Raw genomic sequence first — 21,070 nt, forward strand, 5'->3', positions numbered from 1 at the left:
TCAGTGCAGGCCCCTGCCCTGGGCACCCCGGGGTGGGTTCAGAGCCAGGATTGAGAATCGGCATGGAACTCCCCCTCACCCCAAGCTTTGTCTTCCCGTGGCTGTCACCCCAGAGCTGGCCTTTTTGGATCCTGCTTCTGCGCATGTCTCATCAGCATGTCTCAGGGTCACCCTGGCTGCGTATTGATCCCCTGTTGTGACTTCTCTCCTGCATCCCTCCCCTCCTCCTCTGGGGTCATCCCTGTAGGGCCCTACCATCGTGCTTGTCTCTCCCCCCAGCATGAGAGGGAGGACATCACAGAGGAGTTGGGGTGATCAGTGTCTTGCTGAGTAGTTGGGAGGGTTAAAGGGGATGATGTATTTCAGCACAGCACAGCCACCGCCACCCCATTGATAAATGTTAGCGTCACTGTCAAGGTTACAGTGATTAGAATGATGGGTGGGTACCTCCTGGGATTGGGTGGACATCCGGCTGGTGTCCATGGTGGCTGTATCGGTTATTAAAATACTTCCTTACAGTTGGGAAAGCCACCGCCCCAGGTACCCCCTACCCCGGACCTTCTGGACCACCTCATGATTAGGCAGCCAAAGGGTTAACTCCCGGCACGACAAGGTACCCCTGGGACCTGATTGGCTGGTGCCTCTGTCAAACCGGGTTGCTATTTATTTTGAGTATCATTCCTGCTTGGGGACCAGAGGGCTGTGCCCCGTCCCCACCCCTCGTTCCCTCACATCCTGGCCCCATTGGCCAACCTCCATGCAGCAGGGCACTGTCAGCTGAACTGGGTTGTACCCATTGCTGCTGGCACAGGGCACCTGATCAGGCCCAACACCCTCAGCTAATGGGGCCCTCGCATTGCATCGCCCCTGCCCCGAGGGAACTAGTAGTTAGCTCTTCGCCCATCCCTCCCCCCACCCCCTTGGGAGCCTGTTGGTGGCCCCACAGGCAGGTCTTGCTTTTTGAGCTCCCTGGAGGCTAGGTTTTTCTGCCGTCTCCCTCCCAAGCGACAGGTTTTCCTCATCTTTGCTTGTGGCATTAGCACTTGAAACCATGATTCCCCCTTCTCTGTCTTCTGCCAGGATTAGCAGGCGTGAGCCGTCCAGGGAAAGAGACGAAGCAGATGGAGAATGGCATGGTGGTGACGGATGCTGCCAGGAAGCAACCGCAGAGGTAAGCGCAGCGAGGGAGGCACCGCATTTCTGCCCCGCCTGTGGGGAGCGGGGAGGTACAGGGTGCCAGTGGCTTGGCTCCACCTACCAAAAAAGGCCTTCAACTCTCCAGGGTCGTGCAAGTGGAGGCTTTCTGCCTCCCCTCTCCCCCCAAATCCTCCGGGAACCTCATTTTCCAGAGCACAGAGGCCTGAAGGGGGAGCCTGGCACTGTTCCCCCAGGTGGCACGATCCACACAGGCCTTGTGATTTAACCATCAGTCTGCACTTCTGACACCCAAGCTCCCTACATGGTGTGGATTTTTGCTCAGTTTGCTCTGAGGGGCCTGGAGGGTTGAAGCTTTAAGAATCAGCATTCAATTAAAATTAGTCACAGTAATAGTAACTGCCGCGTTTGATGCGCCATTAGGACTCAGGCACAGTGCCATTAGGAAACCCGTGCCCCCCCCCCCCCCCCGGGTCCCCGAAACCTGGGCCCCTTAGCCAAGCTCCATGCAGCAGAAGACTATTGAACAGTCCATTGAACCTGGAGGTTGTTACTGTCATCTTCCCATATTACAGATGAGCAAACTGAGAGCTCCCCACAGGTTATACAGCTAGAGAGAAGCTGAGCTGGGATTTGAGCCCAAGTCCAGCCTCTGAGCCCCTGCCCCTAACTTCTACACTTTGCTGCTTTAAAGGAGGTTGCATTTGGTGAGATCATTGGGTATTTGGAGGAGCCTCATTCCATGGACTTTGTTGCTTAACCTCTCTGTGCCTCAGTTTCCTCAGCTGTCACATGGGGTCTGTGGTGTACTTGCTACCTGGGATTGTAGTAAGGCTTACCTGATACGGTGCCTGTGAAGCACCGGGGACAGTGCCCTGTGCCCCCAGCACTCAGTCATTCCTGGACGAGTGGGGCTGCCGGGACCTACTTCTTCTCGGGGTGGAGGGGGCATTTCACAGAAATGGGGCTGGAAGGAAATTGGCATGAGCAGCTCTGCCCTCAGAACCCTGGGCACAGCACCCTCCTGGACTCAGGTTTCTATCTCACGGACAGGTGGGAGGATTCCTTCTTTGTTGGTGCACCTGTTGAGGTGGGGAGCTGGACGTATGTGTGTAAAGCACTTAGAGCCACGCCCAGAGTCACACAGGGGGCCTGGGGGTGCTGCCAGGTTCAGGAGGGCGGCCGGCATCACTAGTCACGGTGGCTGAAGCAGCCGAGAGGAGGTAGTGCCTGCAGGTGGTCCTGGAAACAGGGGCAGGTGATGGTGGTATGCAGACCGGAGAGAGCCTGGGCAGACTGAGCAGAAACATGCAGGACACTGGGGCATTCATTTTCTGTTGCTACATAGCACATTACCACACACTTCGTGGTTTGTCATCTCATGGTTTCTGTGTCTTGGGGGGTCCGGATGTGGCTCAGCTAGTTCCTCTGCTCAGCGTCTATCACAGGCTGTCGCTGAGGTGTCGGCCAGGATGCGGTCTTATCTGAAGGCTCAGCTGGGATCGATCTGCTTCCTGCAGCTGTCGGCAAGACTCACTTGCTCATTTCCTAACTGACCGCGGGCTGGAGGCCACCTCAGCTCCCTGCTCCCAGCACCTCCAGCCCCCGTGCTTGCTTCATCAAGGCAGGCAAACCAAGAAGGCAGGAGAGTCGGTGACCGGGGTGGGTTTTACTCCATCACCTTTGCCCGTGTGGGTCTGAGCTGTGGCTGAGAGAGGGGGTGTGCCTGTGTTCTCATGTACATGTGTGCGTGCACGCACACACACACACAATGTCATTCCCCAATGCTGTAAGTCCCTGGGGGCGGGACTGCCTCAAGGGGGAAAGAGTCCTGGGTCACCTGATCTGTGATGGTCTTCAAAAGCTGATGACCGCTGGTGGCATGAAAAGGCTGTTTGCAGAATGCCTGCATAAAGGAACGCTTCTTTCATGGGGCCCCTACCCTCTCTGGGTTCATCTGTAAAATCTGAAGCTTGAACTGGGTCAGTACTTTGTTGGGACTGCCGTCCCTGCCCAAGGCTTCCATTGGCTGACACCTTATGCCTTGCTTTCCCCAGACAGCTCAGCAACTCCTCCTCCTACAGCGGGGACGCCAGCCGGCACCACGGCAGCACTGCCGAGCTGCAGAAGGCCGGGGCCAAGGAGGACACCTGGAAGATGATGGAGGCCGACAAGGCTCAGACAGGGCAGGTGAGGCTGGCTCCCTAGATGAGGACGCTGGTGGGTGTGTGCGGCTCGCCAGTGTGTGCTGGTCCCCGTGCAGAGGACTTTGTGTTAACACCTGTCTTCCTCACAGGAGCCTGTAAAAGTATTGTCTTAAATGCTGGAAACCGAGGCCTAAGAGCCTCGGTGACTCACCCGGGGTCGCAGCTGAGGGGCAGAGCTGGGATTTGAACCCTGGCAGTCGACTCCAGGGTTGTCATGTATGGTCTCTGCTGTCCTTGCTGCCGCCTCCTTTGAGCTGCTGGGGGCCTCTCATTAGGGGTAGGCAACCTGGTCGCTCTAAGTCAGGGCTTCCCGTCATGCAGGGTTCCATTATGTGAGGTGATTGCAGACACGGTGCTGAAGAATATTAAGGAAAGAAAGTTTTCACTTCTCTTCCGGCCCTTAGTACACCAGTGAGAAAGTTACCTAGCTCGTCTTGAATACCTGTCTTAGTCCGTTCGGGCTGCTATAACAGGATAGATTGGGTGGCTTTGAAACAATACACACTTATTGTTCACACCTCTGGCGGCTGGCAAGTCCAAGATCAAGACACCGGCAGATTTGGTATCTGGTGAGGACCCACTTCCTTGTGCATTCCTGGTTCATAGAGGGCCATCTTCTTCCCATGCCCTCACGTGGCAGAAGGGGCTGGGAGCTCGCTGAGGCCTCCTTCCGTAAGAGCACTAATCCCATTCACCTTCATGAAGCTAATCACCTCTCAAAGGTCCGACTCCTAGTGCCATCACATAGGCATTCTGGGGACACACAAACATTCCGTCTCTAGCACTAACAATTGCTAACTTTTCTTTGTAATAAACAGCGTGGGTTTAAAGCGCTGTCTCTCTCTCTCTCTCTCTCTCTCTCTCTCTCTCTCTCTATATATATATATATATATATATATATATATATATATTTTACAATCATCTATATTGTCCAAGGGTCACTAATCAGTAATTTTTCACTTGTGGCAATGATCAAAGTTTTGTTTAAATCCTCACCTAAGGATATATTTTTCATTGATTCTAGAGAGAGGAAGGGAGAAGGGGAGAGAAACATAAATTGGTTGCCTCACCCATGCATTCTGACTGGGGATCAAACCTGAGACCTGGGTATGTACCCTGACCGGGAATCAAACCTGAGACCCTTCAGTACACGGGACACAACACTCCAACCACTGTGCGCCACACCAGCCAGGGCCAGAATTTATTTTTAAATATAAATGTGGTTATATGTTGTTTTTTTTAAAAAAATGGGGAATAGAGTTTCTAAAATAAGTACACAAAGAAAAATAACCAACCCCCGAAAGGTGGTTCGGTACCATGTGAGGGTGGGGCACTCAGACCCACCTGGACATATCAGAAGCTCCTGGGACCCTCTGTTCCCAGCCTGTCCCCTCACCTGCCATCACACCTGTGGCCAACGACTGAGGTGGCTGTTGTGTGTCCTCCCCCCTTGCACTCACTGACCCTCCAGGGAGCCAGAGAAATGACCCTGAATTGAGCACTTGAGAAAGAAGGGCCAGAGATGCCAGGCCCATTTAATCCCCATTGAATCCCACCCCCCAGAGGAGATGGTCTCAGCATCACCTGCATTTATATTATACACAGGGAGAACGGAGACGGGGAGGGAGTGTCAGTTGCCAAAGTGGAGCTGGGTCCAGCCCACCCGGCCACTTCTGCCTCCCACGCTGCCTCGTCCCACTGCTCGTGAGGAGGGTCCCCGAGCCCCTCGGGGTCATGCAGGGACAGCAGGCAGCGCAGCTGTGAGGAACCAAGGGGTGCAACATGCTCTTTATTCTGACACCCTCTGCCCATTCTTTGAGTTCGAAGAGCAGAAACTTGGAACAGAAAAAAGGAAACACTCAGTTATACCCCAGAGCTCTGACCCCTCACTGCTACCTTTCCACCAGCCTGTGATTCAGACATGACCTTGATGACCCAAAATTCAGCCTTAAAGGCTTGACAAGACAGCGAGGCCACGCACGAGGAAAGAGGCTGGAGCCTGTTGAAACAAAGCCCTGCGGGGCAAGGACCTGGACTTGGTCTGCTGCTGACTTTCTTTGTCAATTAACGTGGGGGGGGTGGGGCGGGGGGGTGTGCATGTCAAGGGTATGAGCCCAGGTGGAGGCCTGACGGCAGGTGCTGACCCTGGTGGGTGTGGTGCATTGTGTAAAACGCCTCCTTTCCCCGGCTCCAGGTCAAGCTCTCCGTGTACTGGGACTACATGAAGGCCATTGGACTTTTCATCTCCTTTCTGAGCATCTTCCTTTTCTTGTGTAACCACATTGCCGCCCTATCCTCCAACTATTGGCTCAGTCTCTGGACTGATGACCCCATCGTCAACGGGACCCAGAAGCACACTAAAGTCCGGCTGAGCGTCTATGGAGCCCTGGGCATCTCTCAAGGTGGGAGCCACCCCTCTGCACCCTCCCCCATCCCACCTGATTTTGGCACTTGGAACCACTTTTCTGTCTTGTTAGAGAACTGGTCCCTACTTGTCAGGGTTTTATAGACGCCCCCCCCCCCACCACCAAGACAAACCCAGAAGAACAGTACCTGACACACAGTAAACATTCAAATATTTTGAATGCTTTGTTTCACATGGCCCTAGGAGATAGAGGAGAGCGCCAGTGTGCCCATTTTATAGATGAGGAAAGTTGAGGAAGAGAGTCCACCTGGAGCATTAATGGTGCGTCTATACAGTTTCATTTGTGGGCTTTTCCCTGCTGTCTGAAGGTGGGGATTCTTAGCATATGTAGTGTTGGCCCCTCCGGGACATGTGGCAATGTCTGGAGATCCGTGTGGTTGTTACAACTTCTCAGGGTGCTACTGGGTCTAGAGACCAGGGATGTTGCTAAGCATCCTGCACTGCACAGCACAGATCCCACAACGGAATTATCCAGCACCACATGTCAACAGTGAGAGGTTGAGAAACCCTGCTGTATGCCCTTCTTGTGGTCCCATGAGAGTTCCCAAACCACAGCGTTAATACTAACAGCTAGTGTTTACTGAGCACTTACCTGGTGCCTGGTTCTGTTCTAAACACCTTTACGTGTTTTGACTTGTTTTACCCTTGCAGCAATCTCACGAGGTAGGAGCTAATATTTTCCCCATTTTAGAGATGCAGAAACTGAGATCCAGAGGGATTAAGTAAGTTGCCCTAAGTCACATGCTAACAGGTGGCAGAGCTGGCATTGAATAAGGTAGTCTGGCTCGGAGCCCGTGCTCTTAACCACTACGCTACATGCTACACAGTACATTAGCTATGTGTTTATGTGCTCATCAAAACTGTTTATATACACACACGTGTACATTCAATGCCTAGGAACATAGTGTGTACAATAGATATACACATATTTGACATTCTTGAGCACTTTTTGTGCACCAAGCACATAGCTGGGTAGGTCCCTTGCATTTGACATTGCTATTAATAGTGTCCCATGTTACAGATGGGGAAGCTGAGGTGCAAAGAGGTTAAGTGACTTGCAGAAGGCCCCACACCTGGTAGGTGACAGAGACAAGATCTGACAGTGTTGGCTCCAGAGCCTGTCATTTTAGTTCCGCCTCTTGCAATCGCCTCTCTGCAAGGAACGGGTGCCCTTCGTGGCTTGTTTGGAGGAGCCACAGTTGCCTCTTGAACTCCAGGAGATGGCTTTGGGAAACCCAGAAGAGCAAACATGGATTTCTTAAGTTTCTCAGTCCCTGCAACGCCCTCCTAGGGCAAAGGACTATGGACTCCAAATTATAATTGAGGGGAGGTGGTGCACAGAGTGTGATGTTTATCTGGGCCCACACAGCAGCAGTGTCTAGTCTAGCTGTGCTGTCCTGTAGTGGTCGTCTTTGGCCATGGGTAACTATTGAATTTCAATTCATTACATTGAAATAAAAGTAAACATTCAGTCATTCCGTTCACTAGCCACATTTCAGGTGCTCAGCAGCTACATGTGGTTCGTGGCTACTCCATTGGACAGTACAGATGTAGAATGTTTCCGTCATCACAGAAAGTTCCATTGGATGGGGCTGGTCTAGAGTTCGGCCAACAGCTTGAGAGCATGAGCGGGAGCAGGCTGCCAGGATTAAACCCCATCTCTGCTTCTAATTGGCTGAGAATATTGAAGGTGGAGGAATTCACCTGGGTTTCAGTTTCCTCATCTGTGAAATGGGTAGTTACCTGATTTATACAGAGTTGTCATAAGGATTAGATACCTGTAAAACTTCAGTATGGTGCTTAGCACATAGTAAGTGCTCAATAAATAATAGCCATTATCATCATCATCATCAGTATTATTATTATTATTATTATAGCTGGGGACCCTGCCCTGCTTCGTCCACATGGTCGCATGGCCACTCGTCCCAGCCCCCAGCTTGGCCCCTCTCCCACTGTGGAGTCTAATGCGGGAATGTTTGCAGGGCTTGCGGTCTTTGGCTACTCCATGGCGCTGTCCATCGGGGGCATCTTCGCCTCCCGCCGCCTGCATCTGGACCTGCTGCATAATGTCCTGTGGTCGCCCATGAGCTTCTTCGAGCGGACGCCCAGTGGGAACCTGGTGAACCGCTTCTCCAAGGAGATGGACACGGTGGACTCCATGATCCCGCAGGTCATCAAGATGTTCATGGGCTCCCTGTTCAACGTCATTGGCGCCTGCATCATCATCCTGCTGGCCACTCCCATCGCCGCTGTCATCATCCCGCCCCTGGGCCTCATCTACTTCTTCGTCCAGGTGAGAGGTGGGCTGTTGGTGTCTGGAAGAAGCCCTGCTGTGTGTCGGGCTCCCGTGAGCACAGGGTCGGCCCTCGCCCCGGTTCCCTCTGGAGCTGCGGAGGGTTTGCTGGGGACGCGGTGGGTGTGGTGTCAAGCGCCTCAGCTGATTGTTTTTAGCTTGTGATAACCAAATGCACTTTTTAGTAAGGGTTATTTTTGTAGCTGTAAGTTATAAAAGAAAAAATAGTGATAGCTATAAAGATACTTTTTTATTGAAATTTCCTTAAGAATGCTATGAAATTCTCTAGTTCCTAAGCCCCCTGAGGTAATGGAGATGCGAATACGAGCAGCTTAAACACGATAGGTGTGTGTCTTTCTCTCTTGTAATCGAAATATAGAGGCGGGCCACTCAGGGCTGGTGTGGCAGAGCCATGAGTTTGTTGATATCCAGTCCCCTCCTGTCTGTATTGCAGAAAACAAGCCTGAGGAGGTAACAGGGCAAGGTGTGTGTGGTAGCCGGGTAGCATCCCTGGTTTCTTAGGCAGCTGCAGTGGGGACTGTGTTTCCGGTTGACGGATGAGCTTGTTGGGGCTCTAATGGCAGAATCGGCGGTGGGAACTCATGTCTGTCTGCGTCCAAAGCATGTGCTGGTGACCGCAGGGCAGCCTGTCCCTTCTTGCCCGTAAAGGTTAGCTGCGGCACAGCTGCTGGGTGTGGGGGTGGAGGGTTAGATGGGAGCTTAGCAACTGCAACCCAAAATGAGGGTAGGAAATTGTGAAGGGCTCTGTCCTCAAACCGCACTGGAGCTGCTCCTGTGGGGTCCCCAAAGGAGGCCAGCCCCGGACCCCGCCACTCTGTGGCCAGTGATGGGTGAGCATGAACAAGGGAGGCATCAGGGAGGACCCTCACTGCGTTCTCTTCAACTTGGTGCCAACTTTGGGCAGTCACCTGGCTGCAGTCACCAAAAACAGCATCCATGGTCAGACCCTGGCTGGAAACGTTCTGGAAAGACCCAATTTAAAGGACAGAACAGACCAAATGCAGCATTTGAAGCAACTCCAATACCTGCCAGTAGCAGGGCCTTGAGCACTCGACGGAGCGTTTCCATGGCAGAATCTCATGCACCCTTGACGGGAGGATTAGGAAGGCTCTGTTGCACCACGAGTTTTATGTCTGAGCAACAGGAAGTGAATTAGGCAGAGGACCGTGTTGTGTGCACACGGTCATTTTAACTAAACCCCACCCGTGTGATGTGTATCGGGAGCACATTACTAATACTAGATTGAACCATGTGAAATTTAACTAAGATGAAATGCATAATGTGTGTGGGCAGGACTGGAAAAGGAGGCAAAGAGTGTTGCCTGCCTGAGGGTTGGGATTATGGAAGAGGTGTTTTGTTTTTTTAATGTATATTTTTAGTTAAATATACACTTATCTATAACCTAGCAATCTCACTCTTGAGTACATGTGCAAAGGAAATGAGCGCACTGGCCGGGTGGCTCAATTGGTTGGGGCATCGTCCACCACACCAAAAAGGTTGTGAGTTTGATCCCCAGTCAGAGAGGCAACCAGTTTCTCTCTCACATTGATGTTTCTCTCTCTCTCCTCCTCTCCCTTCTTCTCTGTAAAAACCAATAAAGAAACATATCTTTGGGTGAGGATTAGAAAAAGGAAATGAGAGAATGTATCCTGCAGGCCCATTAAACCCCAGCAGTCAGTGGCTCAGAGATGCTGTACATGACAGAGGCTGGCACTCTGCAGCCAAGGGTCTGGGTTCGAATCCCAGCTCTGCCACGTCCTAGCCAGCCACGTGATCTTAGGGACGAGGTGAGCTTAGTTCTTTGTGCCTTAGTTTCCTGATGGTGAGAAAGGAATGAGCACCTCAGAGGTCTTGGGTGAGGATTCAGTGAGTTGGTATATGTGAAAGTAGTTCAAACAATGCCACAGAGGGTGAGCTCTGCATAAGTGTTAGCTATTCTATTTGTCATCGCTGCCATCGTTGTTGGCTCTCTGCCAGCAGTTCACCAGGTGAGTGGAGTCACCTGCTAAGAACAGCCCAGCTCCAGCATGTGGCATCATTTATGTCCACACTTCCTCCAGCACAGCCCCGGGAAGCTGGGATGAGGACAGCTCCACTCACTCCCCTGTCCGTTCTGTGCCCCCAGAGGTTCTATGTGGCCTCCTCCCGGCAGCTGAAGCGCCTCGAATCTGTCAGCCGCTCCCCGGTTTACTCCCACTTCAACGAGACCTTGCTGGGGGTCAGTGTCATCCGGGCCTTTGCGGAACAGGAGCGCTTCATCTGCCAGAGTGACCTGAAGGTGGACGAGAACCAGAAGGCCTATTACCCCAGCATCGTGGCCAACAGGTGGGCGCACCGGGCCCACCAGAGGGGGCGTGGGAAGCCGCCGTAGTTCCTGGAGGAGGGTGTGAAGCCAAACTCAAACCCTCCCAGAGGGAATGGTTCGATTTGGTGAGGACAGAATAACTGTGAAAAGCAGACAGGGACACTGTGAGCACCAGCACTCCAAGGCACTGAAGGACAGGGACAGAGAGTTCTTCTGGAGCCAGAAAATCATACAGAACCTGCCCTTTAGCTGTCATCCTGGGGGCACAGGAGCACCAGGGGTGGGCAGACTCAGCTGTTGAGTATTTTCCTACCGTAGTTTCAAGCTGAAGGGCAACCCCCAACCTCACCCCCGTGATGTGTATCAGGAGCAAATCACGAATATTAAGTCAAACCATGTGAAATTGTCATTTAGGGTATGAAGAATGATTGAATTGCATTAATAAAAAAAAGAAAAAGATTGATGAACAAGAATAGATCAAGAGACAAATGGCAGGGAAGGGGGTGGTTAGAGAGCAACCAAAGGACTTGTATGCATGCATATTAGCATAACCAATGGACACAGACACTGGGGCGGTGGAGGCTTGCCTGGGGTGGGAATGACTGGGGGGATGGTCAATCAAGGGAGGTATATGTAAAACTTTAGACAATAAATAAATAAGTAAGTAAGTAAGTAAATAAATAAATAAATAAATAAATTGAAAAAAAGAGAAAAGGAAGTTTGCTAATTTATTATTATTATTATTATTATTATTATATATATTTTGCTTTTTAGAGGTAGAAGAAGGGAGAGGGGGAGAGAGAGATAGAGATAGAGAGAGAGAGAGATATCATTGACTGCCTTCTGTACGCCTCCTACCCGGGCATGTGCCCTGACCTAGAAACAAACCAGCAACTTTTTGGTGCACAGGACAATGCCCAACCAACTGAGCCACACTGGCCAGGGCAAAATTTGCTAATTATTGACTGAATTTAGAAAAGTGTCTGCTTTATCTCTAAAATATCCTCCTCACTCAGTTGCATCCTGATACAGTTTTTGAGATGAGGGGTAAGAAAACGCTGGGGCAGGGGTAGCAGCATCCTGGAAGTGACCCATCAAAACCAACCGCCAGCCCACCATGTACAGTACGATCCTACAGGGTAAGGCTGGGGGGAGACCGGGAGTCATTGGAGACCCCGTCTTCCCTTGCAGAACTTTCAGGGCGTTTGTCACTGTGCCTGCCTGTCTGTGGGAGTGGCTCACCCCCAAGAAGACCAGTCACGTGGGTCTAAGAGCTGTAGTGGGAAAAAGGCTAACCCATCTCCTAGAATGCTTTACATTTTGAAACATTAAAATAATGTTCCTAATGCTGTGTGATATCTTACAAAAGTTACCTTTAAATCATTAAAATATCTGTTTATATTTTAAAAGGTAAAATACATTTTAATGTTTCTGAGATGAGGATGATCTGGATCTGGGGACCCTTCCACTACATTGAAAATAGTGGTTTTTTCTTACCACCCTTTTCCCTGCCAAGAGAAGGTTATTTTATTAAAAAATATTTTTATTGCTGTAACCGGTTTGGCTCAGTGGATAGAGCGTCAGCCTGCGGACTGAAGGGTCCCGGGTTCGATTCCGGTCAAGGGCATGTACCTTAGTTGCAGGCACATCCCCAGTAGGGGGTGTGCAGGAGGCAGCTGATTGATGTTTATCTCTCATCGATGTTTCTGACTCTCTATCCCTCTCTCTTCCTCTCTGTAAAAAATCAATAAAGTATATTTAAAAAATATATATATATATATTTATTAATTTCAGAGAGGAAGGGAGAGGGATAGAGAAATAGAAACATCAATGATGAGAGTCATTGATTGGCTGCTCCTGCACACCCTCTACTAGGGATCAAGCCCATAACCTGGGCATGTGCTCTGGGAATCGAACCGTGACCTCCTGCTTCATAGGTTGATGCCCACCCACTGAGCTACAGCCGGTCAAGAGAAGGTTATTTTGAATCAGTGGTGCCTCTTACAGCCGATGACTTAGTATTTATTAATTTTTCAGGACATCTTTTTTCAAAAATGCACACATGGCTGTTTTGAAAGGTTTCAATGAGAAAAAGTTGGTTCTTAAAAAAGCAAGCTTCCGTTTCCTGGGAAGATTGCTTCCAGAGAACTGCCTTAATCCCTGGGGTTGCCGGATGAGTGAGGAGTTACTGAAATTGTGTCCCTTTTGTCCTCCTTCCCCCTGAGTCCTAGGAGTGGGGCAGAGAAGGCCTCTCTCTGAACTGTCAGGGATTATTTTAGTTAGTGAAGTTCCACTCCCAACCCCACGCCCAGAACCAGAAACCAAGTCTCTGAAAAAGCTGACTCTGGGCGTGTGTCTGTCCTTTCGTCTGCCTGTGTCTCATGCAGGTGGCTGGCTGTGCGGCTGGAGTGTGTGGGCAACTGCATTGTCCTGTTTGCAACCCTGTTTGCAGTGATCTCCCGGAACAGCCTCAGCGCCGGCTTGGTGGGCCTCTCAATATCTTACTCGTTACAGGTGAGAGAGGGTGCTCTTGCTGAATTTCCCATCTCTCTGAACGGGATAGCCAGTTGTCTTTGTTTTGGGTCCCTGTGGGAGTGCAGGAGAGCAAAGGGGCTGAATGGAATTTGAGGAGCAGGCCTACAGCCCCGTGACTGACTGGAGCAGGAGAGAAATTAGACACGTGGCCTGGATGCCTCCAACTGCAAGAGAAATGCTTATAACACTACTAGAGGCCCAGTGCACGAAATTTGTGCACTGGGTGGGTGTGGGGGGGGTCCCTCAGTCTGGCCTGCGCCCTCTCGCAGTCCTAGAGTTTTTGGGGAGATGTCCGACTGCCGACTTAGCTCTGCCACAGCGGCAGGAGACGCTCCCGCCACCACCACTGCGCTCACCAGCCATGAACCCGGCTCAGGGCTTCTGGCTGAGCAGCGCTCCCCCTGCGGGAGCGCACTGACCACCAGGGGGCAGCTCCTGCATTGAGCATCTGCCTCCTGGTGGTCAGTGCATGTCATAGCGACAGGTCATTCCACCGTTTGGTCGATTTGCATATTAGCCTTTTATTATATAGGATAAATTTCCCTTGAAGCCCTGCTTTAGCTGCATTTCCCATATTTTAATATATTGTATTTTCCTATTACCTATTTCAAAATATTTTCTCATTTCCTTTCTGATTACCAGGGTGGCTCATGGGTGATTTTGAAATGTGCTTGCTTAAGAGATGCAGTGGAGCAAGTCTGTGTGAAGGCTCTGTGTGGGGTGCTGTTTTCTGTACCTTTCTTTTCTGAACTATTTCACAACTCATAATTACTTCATTAAAATAAAGCAACTCAAGCTCACTCTAAAAGCTCCATGCGACTCTTCCACTCGCAGGTCACCACCTACCTGAACTGGCTTGTTCGGATGTCGTCGGAGATGGAGACCAACATTGTGGCCGTGGAGAGACTCAAGGAGTATTCAGAAACTGAGAAGGAGGTAGAGCAAGCCCCTGCCCTGACCTTTTGAACTTGATGTTCAGTGTGGCTTTAAAGAACCTCTGAGCCAAACCATGTGTGCCTGCAACAGGCAACCTCTATCTGACAAACTGTTATGTATTTTTATGGGGGACTTCTTTTATGGGAAAAGAGATTAGTTTCTTTTTGCTCCTGAAAAATGAATAAATACTAAGTCATCAACTGTTAGAGGCACCATTGATTTAAATAAGTTTTAAAATTAAATACAAATGAGTTGATTAACAGTATCCAAACGCAATAACAAGAATGAGTACATGGATATTGTAAAGGATAAATACTGGTAAGGAATTGACCCAACTTTGGAAAATCTTGCAGTTACTGTTTTAGAGGGAGAAAGGGTAGCCTAGGGGAGATGTTGGCTGATTCAGGGTCATACGTGATAGATAGGACCCAAGCCTCTAGACTTCAGTGCCATGTCGCCCTGAGAAGTGCCTTATTCTGTCTACACACCACTAGCAATGGTAGTGGTGATAATAATGCCAGTAACAGTAATGCTTGGTGATGCCACTTCATTACCACCCACAATAACAATAGGGACATAGATTATGCCCTCGTGGAGGTGTCAGGCCCTGTCCTAACATTTCACATAGAGTAATTTATTCACTATACAGCCTTACAACTCACATCCTATTATTACTTCCATTTTACAGGTGAGAAAACTGAGACACAGAGAGATTAAGTTACTTGTCTAAGACACATGACTGGTAAATCGCAGACCTAGGATTTGGGTCTTTGTCATTGTGCCACACTGCCTCCCAAGAAAATGCCCCTTGGGAACGAGACCAAGGCTGCCCCAGTTAAAATCTATGTTAGAGGATTTGCAAAGGTGACCTATATCTCAGTCTTTTAATGCTCTGAAATGGTGAACTCCAGGTTCCATTTCATCAGAGGCATCAGCCAGAATGGTGTGAGTGACCCCTGTGGAAATAAGAGTGCATTACACCAGGACTTTCCCAGCCAACATTGAACTTATTTATTTATTTAATCATCCCCCCAGTATATCTTTGTTTGTTTGTTTTTATTTTTATTTTATTTTTAAATATATATATTTTATTGATTTTTTACAGAGAGGAAGGGAGAGAGATAGAGAGTTAGAAACATCAATGAGAGAGAAACATCGATCAGCTGCCTCCTGCACATCTCCTACTGGGGATGTGCCCGCAACCCAGGCACATGCCCCTGACCGGAATCGAACCTGGGACCCCTCAGTACGCAGGCCGACGCTCTATCCACTGAGCCAAACCGGTTTCGGCTGTTAGTTTGTTTTTAGACAGAGAGGAAGAGGGAGAGAGAGAAACATTGATGTGAGAAGGAAATATCAATCCGTTGTCTCCTGCACAGGGATCCAACCTGTAACCTGGGTATGTGCCCTGACCAGAAGTCTATGCTCTAACTAACTGAGCCACCAGCCAGGGCTGAAGTAATTAATTAGCTTATTAATTAATTAATTTATTCATTCATTTACTTATATTTTTATTGGTTTTTAAAGAGAGGGGGAAGGAGAGGGAGAGAGAGATATAAATATCCCGTCATTAATTGGCTGCCTCCTGCACACCCCCTGCTGGGGCTTGAGCCTGCAACCTGGGCATGTGCCCTGACCTCGAATCGAACTAGTGACCTCTTGGTGCATGGGTCAATGCTCAACCACTGAGTCACACCAGGCAGGCTGAGTTTATTTTTTTATAACAGCTTTAAGAGATAATTCACACTCCATAAAATTCATCCACTTAAAGTGTGAAATTTTTTTTATTTTAGAAAAATATTTTACTTCGTTTATTCTATATTTTTAGAATAAGAACATATTTGAAAAATACAAGAAGTCGTCAAGATCACTTAGAGTCCCACTATTATGATATATATGTTTATTTATTTTGTATATATTATGTATAAATATAAACAATACATTATAAACAATATATTATACATGTTAGAAAGTTCCCACTTCTCTTCAGTCGCTCCTATGTTTTTATAGCATGTCCTTTTTATTTATATACTTAAATTATAAAAGGGAAATTTTTTTTGTTGTAAAAAAAATAATATGAGAAGTTTGTGGGGAAGAAAGGCTGAAAGTTTTATTGTCCTCCCGGTTCCTCTCTTTCCCTAAAGGTAGCCCCGAGGCTGGCCTGGGGCATGTCCAGTTGTAAGTCTCAGGAAATGCTGAACTGGACTAAGAAACTTTTCAGAAATAGGGGCTGTGTGACACGGGGCAACGTGCTCCCCTGTCCGTGTCTCAGTTTCCTTGTGTGTAAACGGGATGATGAAAGGACCCCATGTATGGGGCTGTAGTGAGGATTAAATGAGATAATGTGACAGAGTGTTGTTTAAGTGGTCGCTGCCGCTTTTATTGTTGCAGTCCAGACCTAGAAGGCAGTCAGCCTTGTGTCTGTTCAGAGAAGACCACTTTGATTCAGTCCATACATATTTATTGAGCACCTACTATGTGCTCTGGGCCCTGGGATAGAACAGTGAACGAACAGTACAAGAACCTGTCCTCATAGAGTGGATATTCAGTAGGCATGGGTGACACAATGGTAAGTGCTCTGAAGGAGAATGAAGCAGGGGAGAGAACAGAGGGGTGCAGGGCCAGGAAGGTGGTCTGGCTTGCTCTAAGATCTGCAGGATGTGGGGTAGCAGGCTGAGTAGGTAGCTTGGGGAAGAGCATTTCAGGCAGAGGAACCTGCAAATGCAAAGGCCTGGAGAAATCACCCTGAAGTCAGTGTGGGGAGCGGAGTGAACATGAGAGAGGGAGGTGAGGTCGGAGAGGTTGTAGAGGCCGCGCACAGAGAGCCTTGGGGCCTGAGATGGACCTCAGATTCCTTATTTGCCTCCCTCCTCCCCCACCCATTACAGGCTCCCTGGCGGATCCAGGAGATGACTCCGGCCAGCACCTGGCCCCAGGTGGGCCGAGTGGAGTTCCGGGACTACAGCCTGCGTTACCGAGAGGACCTGGACTTGGTTCTCAAGCACATCAACATCACCATCGAAGGAGGAGAAAAGGTGGGTGCACGCTGTTCTCCCACCTGTGCACAGTCGGCACAGCTTGTGATCAGGCACATGAAACCGGCTGTCATTTCCGCAGTCCATCCCAGCCCACACCCTAGGGTGGCTATTCAGACAGTGTTCCCCAGGGCTGCACACTGGTAGCCGGTGGACCAAATGAGGTCCACAGAGAGGTTTTGAAAAAAATCTGAATAAGTTGCAAATACTGAAAAATCTGGAACTTTTTCCATAAAATCCATTTCCTGCTTTTCTCGAAAGATCACAGCATCTAGCAACACTGGGCTCATACTCCCCACCCGGCTCTTGGGAGGCAAGATGTGAGCCTCCCTGTTCACTCGGTCCCTCCCCACCCCATTCAGGTGCCTCCATGGACCCTGTAGGCATTGAGTTTCGGATCTCTAAGATAGAAGGATGCCACCCTCACTGCTAGGGATGGCTCAAGGGGCATGTGAAATTGTCAGAATTTTGGAACAGAGCCTTGGTCCCCAGCTGTTCCTGGAAGATGTCCTTCCCCTCAGACCCCCAGATTCTCAGAATCAGACCATGGCCTTCCTGGCCATTTTCCAGGGAACAGTGCTTCTTTCATCTCTGAACATACGGACTTGTTACACTGTCCGTTCCGCCAGGCTCAGAACGCTCTGTTCCCATGAGATAAGTTCTCTAATTTACAACGAGGAAAGAACAGAGTGGGCCATGTTCTCGCCAGGCTTTCTGTGTTGTATCATGAGAGACTGCCCTGTGACATCGCTGTGGGCGGCAGAGGAAACCCACCTCTCGGGAGCCCAGGGGAAGGGGGTGTGTTTGGATGTCAGGGGCCGTCATCACTGGCCACTGCATGGGAGCCCAGTTCCCTCAAGAGAGGACAGTGGAGACCAGGCCACATCCGTAACCTGTTTTCCTCGCACAGCTGGGATGGAGAGGAGAGGTGTGCAGGGGGTGTCCTTGAATATTTGAGCTGTTTCAACAGCTTGGATGGGAAATTCACCATCTCAAGAACTGGGAAAAACAGTGTCAGGGACCCTAGCTGGTATGGCCCAGTGGTTAGTGTGCCGGCCCCTGGACTGAAGGGTCATGGGTTCAATTCCAGTCAAGGGCACATACTTGGTTCCAGGTTTGATCCCCGGCCCCAATTGGGGTATGTGCAGGAGACAGCCAATCGGTGTGTCTCTCTCACATTGATATCTCTCTCTCTCTCTCTCCCTCTCTCTCTCTCTCTCTCTCTCTCTCTCCTCTCTTTCTCTCCCCCCCCCCCCTCTTCCCTTTCACTCTCTCTCAAAATCAATGGAAAATATATCCTGGGGTGAGGATTAACAACAACAACAAAAGAAAAAAGAACAGTGTGAGGGAAATAACCTGATTATTACTTAATATCATCATGAGTTGAAAATAATAGGGCCTATTTAAAATCCCTCCCTGTCTGATGCCTGGGTCTTTGGAGGTCTAGTAGCTTATAAAAAGAGCTAATTATAATTTTAACATATAAAGAGCCGACAGCCCCTAAAGGAACGCCTCTAGGAAGCTGGAGCGAGAGGGCTGTGGTGGGAGTTGGTTGACCAGATGACTGAGCTCCCTGGGGCAGATGTCTGACATGAGGGTGTTCTGAGACAGGAGGTATCCCCCAGATAGCAGCATTCCCACCTCACGCTGGTCCTTCCTGTCCCACAGGTTGGCATTGTGGGGCGGACGGGAGCCGGGAAGTCATCCCTGACCCTGGGCTTGTTTCGGATCAAGGAGTCTTCAGAAGGAGAGATCATTATTGACAACGTCAACATCGCCAAAATCGGCCTGCACGACCTCCGCTTCAAGATCACCATCATCCCCCAGGTGGGGTCTGTGTGAGGCCACCAGGAGCGCTGGGTCCCACTGAGAGCAATGCGTGTCTGTTTTCAGTATACAGATATAAATGTGTTCCTGCTTTATTATTCTTATTAAAATTATGCTATGTCACTTCTCCACTGAGTCTCCTCTGGTGTAGCAATGGGAATTAACCAGGTGTTGTCCCTGCACTTTGCCACCCAGAGCATCTAACGGGATGCGTAGGCACTGGCTTTCTGCTGGCTGTCAGTCAGGACAAAACTCTCTTGCCCTTCCAAGAGCTAAGTGAGAAGAATTTGCTAGCCCTGCTGGCATGGCTCAGTGGTTGAGCGTCAACCTATGAACCAAGAGGTCCTGGTTGATTCCCAATCAGGGCACATGCCCAGGTTGCAGGCTCGATCCCCAGTTGGGGGTGTGCAGGAGGCAGCCAATCAATGATTCTCTCTCATCATTGATGTTTCTCTTTCTTCCTTCCTCTCTGAAATCAATAAAAATATATGTTAAAAAAATACTACAGATGTGATTTTAAAAAAAAATTTCTAGACTGATTCCTGAAGGTGCTGTTTCCCTAATATGTTGCTTTTTAATGTTATTTTTCCTGAAATTTCTTCTAAGATTCTGTTTTGGAGGCAGGGGATTGGGAGGAATCCACAGTACTTGACGATTAGGAATTAACCATGTCACATCTTTCTGGAAGATGTGCATATTGAAGACTCCAGGAAGTCTTCTCAAAAAATCAATCTATTCTATTTCACCTAACACAGAGATTTCCGGGTCCCCTCCCCCCATTATTAAGATCTCTAGAAATAGCGATTCAGAGGAACTCTCATGCCCAATTGTGAACATTTCTGGCAAGAACTCTTTGTGTCCCACCTCTGTCCCATCCATGTCCAGCTGACATTGAGCCTCACATACTGACAGCTGTCTTCTCTCTGAACAGGACCCCATTTTGTTTTCGGGTTCTCTCCGCATGAACCTGGACCCGTTCAGCCAGTACTCGGATGAAGAGGTCTGGACGTCACTGGAGCTGGCTCACCTGAAGAACTTCGTTTCGGCCCTTCCTGACAAGCTGAACCACGAGTGCACGGAAGGCGGGGAGAACCTGAGGTGGGTTCCCCCTCGGTCAGGGCTCTTGATGATTCTGTCCTTTTGCATCTGTGTCTGATCCAGGTTTGAGTCCCAGCTCTGCCACACATGAGCCTCTTGTTTCTTGGAGCCTCAGTTTCAGCATCTATAAAATGGGTTTCAGCCAGGTTTCATCATGACTGGGCTCATTCATGTGACTGGGGGTCCGCTGCAATTGGCTGATCTGATTGGCCTCCCTTGGGGCAATTCATGTCCCTCATCCTCCAACAGACCAGCCCAGGCGTGTTGTCATGGTGATGGCAGAGGTGCAAACCCTGGCGTGTATTCCCATGTTAAGCTTCTGCCAAGCCTTATGTTGGCCAGTACCCCATTGGCCAAAGCAAGGCCCATGATTGAATGCAGAGTCAGTTGTGAGGGCCTGGATAAGGGGCCCCTTTTGCTGCCTGTCACACTACCCACGCTGACCATGTCAAATGTTTTCGTATTCCTCTGAGCCCTGGGCTGAGAATGATCCCGAGCTCGCTTCTAGCTCAACAGGAAGAACATTGTGATGGATTAGTGATGTCTGCCATCGGCACGGGTGTGGGAGTGGACCCTCTCCTGCTCTGAGCAGCACCAAGTCTCTTCTCCCTCCTCCCAGCTCAGGCCAGGGCTCAGGGTCAGGGGTGGTTTTGACTCTCTGTCTCCTGTCTTTTTCTCTGGTCAAGTGTTGGGCAGCGCCAGCTCGTTTGCCTGGCCCGGGCCTTGCTGAGGAAGACGAAGATCCTTGTGTTGGATGAGGCCACAGCGGCTGTGGACCTGGAAACCGATGACCTCATTCAGTCCACCATCCGGACACAGTTCGACGATTGTACTGTCCTCACCATCGCTCACCGTCTCAACACCATCATGGACTACACCAGGTGAAGCATCTGGCACAGAAGGCCTCTAGGCCTTGGTGCCCACCTCACTCATTCACTCATTCATTCATTCAACACTGTCCTATGCATGGGGACAGCCCCAGTTGGTGGGACCTCGCTTTATCCGGGTGGTACCAGGTATTTTTGACGTCACTCAGTCATTTGTTCAGTCATCACGTGTGCAGTGCCTGCCACAAAGCCGGCCCTGTTCCAGGTCCTGGGGACTCAGCAGGAAGCCTGGCTGAGGGACCTTATAGATTAGCTGGGGACTGGGAGCAGAGACAGATAATAAACTCGGCAATAAATAAAACCAAATTGTGCTGGGAAGGAGACAGAGTAGGTGATAGTGAGTGTC

The 21,070-nt window shown here is 49.8% G+C and overlaps 1 protein-coding gene across 1 annotated transcript in view; it reads left to right on the forward strand.

Annotated features, from left to right (window-relative positions):
• The window catches only part of ABCC1 (ATP binding cassette subfamily C member 1), a 106,026-nt gene that overhangs the window by 83,102 nt on the left and 1,854 nt on the right, over positions 1 to 21,070 (forward strand). The window contains exons 21-31 of the mRNA XM_006101666.2: positions 1,081 to 1,171; positions 3,213 to 3,345; positions 5,557 to 5,764; positions 7,770 to 8,080; positions 10,227 to 10,426; positions 12,794 to 12,920; positions 13,776 to 13,877; positions 16,766 to 16,912; positions 18,581 to 18,739; positions 19,671 to 19,837; positions 20,524 to 20,718. Coding sequence (XP_006101728.1) covers positions 1,081 to 1,171; positions 3,213 to 3,345; positions 5,557 to 5,764; positions 7,770 to 8,080; positions 10,227 to 10,426; positions 12,794 to 12,920; positions 13,776 to 13,877; positions 16,766 to 16,912; positions 18,581 to 18,739; positions 19,671 to 19,837; positions 20,524 to 20,718 — 1,840 coding nt within the window. The remainder of the gene's footprint in view (positions 1 to 1,080; positions 1,172 to 3,212; positions 3,346 to 5,556; positions 5,765 to 7,769; positions 8,081 to 10,226; positions 10,427 to 12,793; positions 12,921 to 13,775; positions 13,878 to 16,765; positions 16,913 to 18,580; positions 18,740 to 19,670; positions 19,838 to 20,523; positions 20,719 to 21,070) is intronic.

The sequence above is a fragment of the Myotis lucifugus genome, unplaced genomic scaffold (genome assembly GCF_000147115.1).
Source record: "Myotis lucifugus unplaced genomic scaffold, Myoluc2.0 scaffold_376, whole genome shotgun sequence".
Lineage (NCBI taxonomy): Eukaryota > Metazoa > Chordata > Mammalia > Chiroptera > Vespertilionidae > Myotis > Myotis lucifugus.